Source organism: Nicotiana sylvestris, chromosome 11 (genome assembly GCF_000393655.2).
Source record: "Nicotiana sylvestris chromosome 11, ASM39365v2, whole genome shotgun sequence".
Lineage (NCBI taxonomy): Eukaryota > Viridiplantae > Streptophyta > Magnoliopsida > Solanales > Solanaceae > Nicotiana > Nicotiana sylvestris.
Genome location: NC_091067.1, coordinates 91133416 through 91145528, shown reverse-complemented (window position 1 = coordinate 91145528; position 12113 = coordinate 91133416). Strand labels below are relative to the sequence as shown.

Sequence of the window (12113 nt, the reverse complement as noted above, 5' to 3'; positions counted from 1 at the left end):
ATTTAAGCTATTGTATTCATGAATACAGTAGTAAAAATATGCGTGAATCAGCGAAGTCCAGCTAATCAGTTGTTGTATTCGAGTGTATTCGACTGTATTCATAGAGTAAAACATGGGATTACAGCTAGACAGATTAGTGTATTCGACTGTATTCACGACGTGAAATAGGGGATTACACTGTTTTTAAAATGGAAAGTGAATCAATTAACATAATAGACTCTTAATATAACTCAACAAACTCAATTATAACACACAAATTTTGTATTTTCAGTTATAAAAAAGATTCTCAACCGAAAAATACCCCCAAAACATAGCAATCTTCAGAGAAATTATATAATACATCTGAATACATAAATTATATTAATTAAAAAAACTTATGAATACATTCATGGCATATAGCGAGACAATGAATACAATGAAATACATAGAATGCAGCGGGATACATTGAAATACAATGAGAAAAAAATAGTGAATACAATGAAATACATGGAATACAATGTGGCACATTGAATTACAATGAAAAAAAAAAGACAATGAATACAATGAAATACATGAAAATACATTAAAATATATTAACAGAAAATCAAGTTGCTCAACCCCAAACTCCATCGTCTTTGTTCAAGAACAAACCAACCGGATTATATGTCGGCGGCTGCTGTTCAAGAATCAGTTTAATGTCGGCGGCTGCTGTTGTTGGTGAGAATCTTGAACATAACAATCTTCAATAATCAGTGTATCTATTATAATGGGATGGGGGCTTTGCACAAGAATCAGTTTTGACTGATAATTAATATATTTACAAATCAAGGAAACAAGGGACAGAGAAAGGGAGGGAGGAGAAAATCAATTTTATTGGCATAAAGATTGTTGGTGAGAATCTTGAACATAGCAATCTTCAAGAATCAATGCATCTGTTATAATGGAATAGGGGCTTTGCACACAAATAAGTTTAATGTCGGCGGCAGTTTTTCTTCTTGATTGTCCATAGACCCTTTTTGTGGTACATCTTGGAATGGAAAGTTTTCCCACTCCACGAATCAGCCTGGATTGCGGGGACTCTTCTTTGCGGTCATTGGTGAAAGTTGATCGAAGGAAGAGATTTGAAATTTTAATGGGATGAGGGAAGAGAATGGGATGTATCAAAGTAGAGAAAGAAAGAAAATAGTATAACTGATTCGTGTATTTAGTGGCTTAGGGCTAGGAGGTAACCAAAATTAAATATTTTGCTATAAATCTTAAAAGGTATTTAGAGAATATAATTTTTTGAAATGGTATTTATTTAAAATAAATAAGGTGTTAACCTTTGCTATATGAGGTAAAAATTTCTATTTTTAAAGCTGGCTGTTCAAAAAGTAGTTACTCCACTCAATTTGAGCCAAACAAATAAAAAGAGAAGACAAGTTTACACATTTTGCTGGTTGACTAAAAATAATTATATTACTAATTAAATATGTAAAAGATATACTATTAGTTATGTCTAAGATATATATATATATATATATATATATATATATATATATATATATATATATATATATATAAAAGCTATATTCGATACAAAATAATTTTTCAAAAAAAAAAAAAACAAGAAAAATCTAGCACCGTGAGACAGAGGTGAAAAATGCTTACACAGCAAAGTTTCCTTTGTTTGCTTCCTCTGTGTCATCTTCCATTTTCTCACTATTAGACCTCATTCCTCTGCTTCGTACTCCAAGTCTATGGCTGGCCCTCTTCTGTTCTGTCGCGTTTCTACAAGCTAGAGTTGTCCGTTTTACTAGTCTCTCTTAACTTAGCACTTCAAGTAAGCATTTTTCCCCCAGTAATTTAGCATATCTGCACACAGGTTCTTGATAATTTGCTGATATTGCCGCTTTTCTTTACTGGGTAGTTTGATTTTTGATTTTTCAATTCCCGATTAGAAAGTTAACTTTAAACAAACATTAATTATTATTTCTATGCACAGGTTTATAGGTTTATGTATGATTTGCTGAATTTGCCATTCCTTTATGCTGGGTAGTTTGACTTTTGATTTTCTAATCCCCTTAATACCCACTGACGGACATGAAATCATGAGATTGTGAAAGTTGCTATTCTACTGGTCAGATATTGAATAGAGAAATCACTAGGGGATCGGTTGCTTAGCAATTTAAAGAGAAAGGGAGGCAGAACTCATCCACAACTTTGTGTCGTTGATTAGTGTTCATGCACAAATTAAATAGTTCTTGACAATCATAACCTGTTTTGTCATCAACAGGTGAGATTAGCCTGGTACATCCACCTCTTATAAAGTTGATTTTCGAGTCATCAAGTAAGCAACATGAGAAATGACCACTATTGGGCTCATGTGTGGGGGAATTGGGTTAGCGATGGGGTTTATTGTATCGAAGATTAAAAAAGAAAAAACTAGTTTTATTTTCATCAGTATACTTAAATGGTAGCTGTGTGTAGAGAAGGATGTCTTTTGGGAGCAATATGTCTTGGGCTTATGCTCGTATAAGACATATAGCTTTAGAATGGAGAAACCAATTTTAATGTGAATTTGGACTTCAAAACCTTTCAGTCAAGATTTCTTCCTACCCTTAAATTGAGTAATAGCGGATAGTGCTTATCTTTAGAATTTTGTGTTTTTTTTTGTGTGTGTGTGGGGGGGGGGGGGGATTGGAGGAGGTTTAAACTCTGCCCTCTGTTTGGTGCATTTGGAAAGTGGGAGTAGAGAGTGAGGCGAGCAGTAAGCAATTTTCGGTTTTGGATGGTCGACATTATATTGACACATTTTAGCTAGCCAAAAGAGCTCAAAAAACTCTGCTGCATTTCTTAATTTTCGGTTTACAGAAAACAATTCTCTATCGAGCTAGAGGATAAGACATAATTTCAGGAAAACATAAGTCTGATTTAAGTTCTTGTTGTTTTTTAGCTCTTTGCGAGTGTACATACTTTTTAGATGGCACGGTTTTGACAGAGGATATGTTTGGTAGTTCAACTATTATCCCTCGTCTAGCTCAACTGCTCTTTTCTTCTTGATACTGAGTATTAATAAAATCTTATCTTATCAAAAATAATAATTTCTTCTTTTTCACTTTTCAATGGAGTTTCTATTTATCTCTATAGGATCCCTACAAAATCACATGGGCGTCTTGTGTCGTGTCGAGACCCCCACATGATGGCGACTTTGAGTTTGCTTCACTGATTCATGGAATAACATCCTTTTTGGTTGATAGATTTAGTGACTAGGCATGTTTAGCTGGGTAATGTGTTGAGTGCATCTACTTAAGTACTTGAGAGGTCCTCCAATTTTATACTCTTTGCAGTTACATGTTTATTTAGTTGCTAGGCAACAATTTAAGATGGGAACTTAAGAAATTTCCTAAAGCGTACCTTTATGGTAACCTGATTTTATTTTCCTTCTTTGTGTGCATTGTTTTCTAGTAGTTTATGGTGGCAAGCATGGACAACTACTTTGATAACCCAACTACTTTGTCAAAAACCTGAACCGGTTTATACAAATACCTAAACTACAATTATGGGGTTAAATAAAAAAAGCAGGTTTTTAGGAAATTAGTTTTATCTGGATCCACAAATTAGATTAGAGTGCATGGCTTCCATTGTATCAGCAAAAGAGTGACTGGAAAAACTTTTGGGATTTGACCTCCAAAATCTTCGTATAACCTGTCCTCAAGGACATTATGGCAGGAGCATTGAAGACGATGGGCAATTAGAACTTTGCATTTACAAATGGTTTATGGAAGAAATATTCCACTATTAGCTCTCTTTACTACATCTGTAGAGCATAAGTCTAATCTTAAATTGAAACTATTATTTGTTGTCTATTTTCACCATTGAAGTCATCTGTAAAAGCTTTATTACAGAAGCTTTCTAGTCACATCAAGATTCTTTTTGACATCCCTGCTATTCTGATATGCTTAGATAAGTCAATAACAAAGATACCAGGATCCTAAATCTATGTTGAAATTATAGAACTTCACTTAACTTTTGAGGAGCATCAGAGGTTGAGGTTAAACTGTTCTTCCTTCAAGAAATTCACAATTTCCATTTTCTTAAAAATATTGCTTGAGAAATTGAATATTTCAGTTGTGACTTGTCTGATTTTATGTACTGGTGGAAGTTTCTATAACATGCAGTGCAAGTTGTCGTTTTTCATCTCATGCTCTTTTTTCTGTTTTTTGTCTTTACCCTCTTAGCTGGGAAAATGGCTAAAGATATCAAAGTATCTCCTTTGGCAACTTCTTTCGATTATGAGCTTTATGACGGAGATCCTGATCATCTTAGAACTGTTGTTGCTGCACCTACCCCACCTGGTCCTTATATTGATCCTGCATCAATCAAACTTAGACACAGGATTGGGCGTGGATACTTCGGTGATGTTTGGTCAGCCACACATCATCAGTCAGCTACTGATTATGATGAGAATCATGAAGTAGCTATAAAGATGTTACATCCTATAAATGAGGATCAAGTAAAGGCCTTCTTAAGTAAGTTAGAGGAGTTATGGGTAAATTTGAAATCTAAACAACTCCAAGGTGTTTGCTGGTTGCATGGCATCTCTATAATATCTGGAAAGGTGAAAGTCTATCTGCATCATTTCTGTTAGGTCTATATGGGACCTTAGAATTGGTTTATTGTATTAACTCTCTGAATATTGTTTCTGTGGATAGATCTGTATAGCTATGAGATCGTATGAGGGGTCAATTGGTGATAAAATGGCTCGGCTGAAAGGAGGGAAGCTTCAGTTACCTGATGTTCTTAGGTCGTTGACTTGAACAATTATTAGGAAGGTAAATTTTTTCATTATGAAACATGGCTCTTGCTAATACAGAGTGCTAATTGCTTACAGATATGGTATTGAATTGGCTAAAGGAATACAAGAGTTGCATTCAATGAATGTCTTGGTTCTGAACCTTAAGGCAACTAATTTTCTTCTGAATGAACATGACGAAGTGTTCCTTGGAGACTTTGGGATTCCGTATCTTCTTCTTGGAGTTCAACCACCTGATTCAGATCTAGCATTAAGGCTTGGAACTCCAAACTACATGGCTCCGGAACAGTGGGAGCCTGATGTTAGAGGCCCAATAACTTGCGAGACTGATGCTTGGGGATTTGGATGCAGCATTATTGAGATGTTGACTGGTGTTCAGCCCTGGTTTGGTAAATCAGTCCAAGATATATATCGTTCAGTGGTGATAAACCAAGAAAAGCCACAACTTCCTGGTGGCCTCCCCACTGCAATTGCGAATGTTCTCAATGGCTGTTTTGAGTATGATCTCCGCAATCGGCCTCTGATGGTGGACATTTTGCAAACATTTGAAAGGTCTCTCTCTCCACCACCTCCCTCCCCCTTCTTGTTTCTCCCCCAGCTGCCGTATTCCTTAGTTTGCAGTCTTAGATACCTATTGAGTGTCATAATCCTTTCAATTTTACTACTTCGTTAGCTTTAGCCAATCAGTGTTGTTCTCCATAACAAAAAGTTTAATTCGAATATTTCTCTTCTATCTTATTTCGACATGATTATTGATTCCTAACACAATGCCTAGTGGAAGAATAGATGAATATGTTTTCTTTGTACGGTGATGTAAAGTTCACAGAAATCTAATTGCACCTCAATTGGCAGCTCGCAGAATGCTGTTTATAGTGAAGGAGAGTGGAGCGACATAGGAGGGACTCTGTCTGTTGACAAAACCAAAACGCGTGGCTTTACCACATGGTACCTTTCGAAAGATCTTCTTCAAGTGGGAGATACTATTCGCTCGAGAAAATTGTTGAACTCTGGAAAGTCTCAAGATTTGGCTGTGTTGGAAGGAAGTGTTGTTGGTCTGGAGAAAGATACAGATCGAGATGGATTTGTTCTGGTACGAGTCCCCAATTTGCCAAGCCCTCTGAGAGTAAATACATCAACCATAGAGAGAGTTACTTGTGGTTTGGCAGCTGGGGATTGGGTGCGTTTGGTCAATGAAAATAAGCAACACTCTTCTTTGGGTGTCCTGCACTCTGTGCAGCGTGATGGAAATGTAAGTGTTGGTTTTTTAGGCTTAGAAACTTTATGGACAGGACATTCTTCTGAAGTCCAAAAGGTGGTCCCATATTTTTTGGGACAGTTTGTGCAATTGAAATCAAATGTTGAAACTCCCCGGTTCGAATGGCCTCAGAAAAGGGGAGGGGGATGGGCTAGTGGGAGAATATCGCAGATATTTCCCAATGGTTGTCTTCTTGTTCAATTTCCAGGAAGGATGGTGTTTGGTGATGAACCTAATACTTTCTTGGCTGATCCAGATGAGGTGATTCAAGTGTCTTTTGATACATGTCCTGGCATTGTTGAAAAGTATCAGCACCTTGAGGATTTTCACTGGGCTATTCGACCACTTTCTATTGCGTTTAGCCTATTTACAGCAGTAAAGCTTGGTGTATCTGTAGGAAAATGTATTAAATCTAAGCTGAAGAAGGACCCGAAGAATCACCAGACCTCCGGTGATGGTCGTACTCAAGATGGTGAAGTTGGTGGCAAGTCGGCGTGGCTTCGGCCAAATGTTGCAAATATCCTCTTTAAAGAAGGTGCTGCCGCTGCTACTGCTAGATAATCTCTACTTATTATTGGTGGAAATCGTGTCAATTTGTAGTGGATTTCCGAAGTACAGTAGCGCAAAACGTTGTATTATATGGCGCTAAACTTTGTATTTTATGTGAATTTGTGATGTGTACATGTTTTGTAAATACAACCTCTGAACATCTTTCAAATGCTAGCCGTATGAACCTGTTCGCAATGAATGCGAGTAATCTATATATATATATATATATATATATATATATATATATATATATATATATATATATATATATATATATATATATATTAAAGCAAGAAAGTTACCATATATAATTGACATTATAGTTAAGCCAAGTGGCAAGCTAATAAATGTCAATAGTATATGGTAACTTTATTCTATATTTGACTATTTTAGTTATATATATATATATATATATATATATATATATACTGAATTTGAATTAAAGTATAATTTGACTTTATAGATAAAGTTTTTTAATTTGAATTAAATTAAAAAAGAAATTTATCTTTTGTTATCATACTTAATTAGGTTAACGATCATATACAATCATGTTATGAACTTTTGTTATCTTTTCTAATTATTTAAATACTACTCCGTCTCTGTTTAAAAAAAAAAAAAAAAAACTATTGCATATAACTATAAAATCCTTTCACATTTAAAATTATAAAATTATACTTTAAAACACTATAGCTAGATAGAATAAAGCAAATTTCTTTTAAAATAAATGTAATATATAGAGCACACGTCTATGTTTATCCAGATAAACAAAAAGAGTTTAAAAATCGAATAAAAATTTACTTACATATATAATGAAGTAAACCTACATGCTAAAGAAAGAAACATCACAAAACTCCGTCAATATTCAAAAACAGTTATTTTTTCTTTCTTTTTGAAGAATGTTTATTTGAAGAGTCGATTTGTATAAATGGACATCAAACAAATAACAAAACTTTGGCTATACAATTGCTATTATTAATTTGAATTTAGCACCTTCTAAAAATTGAAGGGTATAAGCAAGCCAACACTGCAAGGGTATACTATTTTTTCGTTGAAGAATATTAGTTTTGAATCAGTAGATTATGTGAAGGTTTTTTTTTTCTCGAATTCAACAAGAGGATATTGGTTTCTTATTGAATAGTTTCTATAGCAATTTTCAAGTGTAACAAGAAGTATATTTTTTTATTAAAAAAATTGGTATGACTTGGTTTTTTTAAATAAAAAATATAAACAAATTATTTCAAAATTAGATTATTTTTTAAAATATAATGTAATTTTAAAAATAAAAAGATAAGATATTTTTGAATTTTAGTAGAGAGTTTTTAAAATTATTATAATAGAAGTCATATTATGGATAAAATCAAGAAACCAAAATCTTATGGAATATTTACATAAATATCCGGCCAAATTAATTGTTTACTTTTTATAGCTAATATACATAGATAATATGCCGACACACATGATTATACTCATATTATATATAAATTATGTATAAATTACACATCATTCAATATTTTAATTTAAGTGATTGGGTGAGTACCTATTTAGGTTAATTAGATAAAGCCAAAAGAAAAATATGAAAGAATTTCAACCAAGAAATAAAAATATAAATAAAGTTCTTATGTAGAATATTTCAATGAAAACTCATCCTTTTATTGTGATTAAATTAAGTTTTTGTAACAAAAGAAAGAAAGAAAGAAATAAAAAATAAGATAAAACAAAAATAAATATTGAAAAATATATATGAAAAATCTAAAAATCAGAAATAAGAGATGACAACACATTTCTTCTTCTATTTCATCTTTATTGAGTATAAAAATTTTGGAAGTTGATCTCATCGATTTCAAATATTTTTTTCAACTAAAATACATATATTATAAGATAAGGACATTTTAGAAGTTTTTTTAATTTACATTGTGTGCTATTTTTAAGAAAATCACTATTACTAACAAACTGCTATGTATTCGAATTTGAATTTAAATGCGATTTGAGTAGTTTCTATCGAAGTTAAGCTAAGTATAGTATCGAGAAAAAATTACTTGGCAATTTTAAGACAATATATGCAATGTTATATAATAACAATCAACTAATTCAACATTTAATGATTTGATGAACCAAAAAAGCTGTATATATAGGGTATTCAAAATTTAAAATATGTGGCTAGAGATATCGACAAACTCAAAATGGAGTCATATTCAAATACAGTTTCACCGGCTAAAGAATCATTTAAATTTTTATATAGCCGATTAAAATAAATTTTAAATTAAGGATAATATCTTCACTTGCATCATTATATTTTATATATTAAGTTTTAGAAATTAAAATTTCAAGATTGAAATATTTTTTTAAAAGATAACAACATACCAAATAAGAGCTCAAGTCATAGTAAAAGAATCGCGTCGTAACCAAAGAATCGTTCATATTGTGTCAACCTTTGTGCTTTGCCATAAATACGAGTTATTATTTCGCTTTATGGCTATTTTTAGGTTCCAATTACACCAATAAAAATGGTGCAAAAATAAAATTTACACTACGCGATTTGAGAAAATATTAGTTTTGAATTAAAGAATAATTTTAAATTTATAGATAAACTTTTAAAATTTGAATTAAAATTAAAAAAAAATTATCTTTTGTTATCATGTTATCAGACTTAATTCAATTAATAATCCTGTGAAATCATGTTAGGAACTTTTGTTATCTTTTCTAATTATTTGAATACTACTTCGCCTCTGGCAAAAAAGAAAAAGAAAAAAAACTAATGCATATAACTATAAAATTCTTTCACATTTAAAACCCTAAAATATAATTATGTAAAACACTATACCTAGATTTGAATAAAGCGAATTACTTTTAAAATAAATGTAATATATATGACACATCTATGTTTATCCAGATAACAAAAAAAAGTTTAAAAATTGAATAAAAGTTTATTTACATATATAATGAAGTACACATACATGCTAGAGAAACAGACATTACAAAAATCTGTCAATATTCAAAAAAAAAAGTTATTTTTTTCGTTTTGAAGAATGTTTGTTTGAAGAGTCAATTTGTGTAAACGAACATCAAACAAATAACAAAACCTTAGTTGTACAATTGCTATCAGTGATTTCAATTTAGCACCTTCTAGGAATTGAAGGGTATAAGTTGAAACCTCTTTATCTAGCTACAGTAAATCCAACATTGCAAGGGTATAATATTTTTTTCGTTGTAGAATATTAGTTTTGATTCACTAGATTATGTGAAAGGTTTTTTTTTCTCGAATTCAACAAGAGGGATATTCGTTTTTAATTGATAGTTTCTATAGCGAATTTCAAGTGTAACAAAAGTATATTTTAAAATCTGTATATATAGGGTATTCAAAATTCAAAATATGTGGCTACAGATATCGATAAACTCAAAATGGAGTCATACTGAAATAAAGTTTCACTGGCTAAGGAATCATTTAAATTCTTAGATAGCCGATTAAAGTGAAAAAATTAAGGATAATATCTTCACTTGTATCATTATAAAGATAATCATTATTGAATATATATATATATATATATATATATATATATATATATATATATATATATAGTTTTAGAAATTAAAATTTCAAAATAAATATATTTTTTGAAAGATAATAATATACCAAATAAGAGTTCAAGTCGTAGTAAAAGAGTCACGTCGTAACCAAAGAATCGTTCATATTGTGTCAACCTTTGTGCTTTGCCATAAATACGAGTTATTATTTCACTTTGTGGTTATTTTTAGGTTCCAATGACACCAATGAGAATGGTGCAAGAATAAAATTATCACTACGAGATTTGAGAAAAATATTAGCCGTTTTTCGTGTAGTGCTTCTTAATTAATATCTAACGATTATCTATAATTATCTAGACGGTTTAAATTTTAAGGTTATTTATATATAATTCAAATAACTCATATATCTAATATGATTAATATCAAAAATCAAAATGGAGTCATACCGTAAAAAAAATCACTGGCTAAAGGTTTTTTTTTTAATATTTAGATAGCCGACTAAAATGAGTTTTGAATTAAGGATAATATTTTTACTTACATTATTATAAAAATAGTTATTATTAAAAAATAAAGTTTTAGAAACTGAAATTTTAAAATAGAAATATTTTTTGAAAGATATCAACACACCAAATAAGAGTTCAAGTAGTAGTAAAAGAGTCAAGTCGTATCCAAAGAGCCCTTCATAGTCTCAACCTTTAATTGTTTTGCCATAAATATGAGTTATTATTTTGTTTCCCGACTATTTTTAGGATCCTACGACACCGGCGAGAATCGTACCAAAAAAGAAAAGTATAATTATAACTAGGAGATTTGAGAAATGATTAATTTTTTTCATGTAGTGCTTCTTAATTAATATTCAATGATTATCTATATTTATCTAGAAGGTTTAAAATTTAAGATTATTTACATATAATCCAAATAACTCAAATATTTGACATGGTTAGTGTCTGCGCATCCGCGCGGATGCTAATACTAGTTAAAAAGGAAACAAGGTATCCAAGTTAAGATTGTCGAATAATACTTACTTGAATTTAAGTTATATTGTACTGGTAATATAGAGCTTTTTTGTAGTATCAATGTAGTTTTAAAATCACATTTGCTTTAGAAGCCAAGATTTGATTATATTGCTCAAAACAATGTCTCAAGCATTACATGACATTTATACTTCATGCTGCCTAAGAGCGTACAGTAATAGACATGAAAACAGGTGTAGCATTACTTAAGCTAGCATGCTTTGAATAGTGTACAAGTAATTAGACAAGTTAAGTGAAGTGTGTGATTTCTTATAGGCATGATTTCTATTTGTGCATAGAAACAAAGCACGCTAAATGAAATAGCAAATAAAGCACATAGGCCTTATAGGCATGTTTTCTACCCTTTTATGCAAAATAGAGTATACCCTAGCCCCCTTTTTACTAATTTTCCATCATTAGTTATTACAAGTTATTACAGGCCCAAATATAACATTACAAACTCAAATATGAATAGTTACAAAATGAAACGACTATAGGCCTAGTAGAACAGTGACATGCCCAACACGAAATAACCCAGTGCATGTTTCTGGGCCTTCAATAGCCTTTCTTTTTGCACGACCAGCGGACCCCAAATCCCAGGTTTATAAGAACAATAGAATGTGCCTGAATCCAACGCCCAAATCTAATAGCATATATGGCCAAACACCAGGCCCAAACGAATGACTTACCTCCCCAATTAGATGTCAAACTTAACCATACATGCAACAAACTACACGCCAAATCAATTAAACAACCTTTGAGGTTCACACAATTAGTTCTTAGGACTGCAACTAACAATAGTTTAAGCCAAAAGCATATAGACAAGATCACAGGGAGTTATATACATAAGATGGCCTCATACTACGTTTTAGGAATAAGTTCAAATTGATAGGGTGGAACATCACAAACTAACAAACAGTCCCAAGTAAGGTTTCAAAATGAAATATGATCCAGGATCAGCTTAAATAACTTTTAAACATAAGATTTTAACCGTAGAACC

General features: G+C 31.6%; 1 protein-coding gene across 1 annotated transcript; it reads left to right on the top strand.

Moving 5' to 3' along the window:
- Positions 1-1659: 1659 nt before the first annotated feature.
- Positions 1660-6777, top strand: LOC104232791 (protein KINASE OF THE OUTER CHLOROPLAST MEMBRANE 1-like). The gene is made up of 5 exons (XM_009786072.2): positions 1660-1801; positions 4200-4579; positions 4674-4765; positions 4853-5326; positions 5627-6777. The coding sequence occupies exons 2-5, from the start codon at positions 4208-4210 to the stop codon at positions 6588-6590; spliced, it is 1902 nt and encodes a 633-aa protein (XP_009784374.1). The 5' UTR covers positions 1660-1801; positions 4200-4207; the 3' UTR covers positions 6591-6777.
- Positions 6778-12113: the final 5336 nt, after the last annotated feature.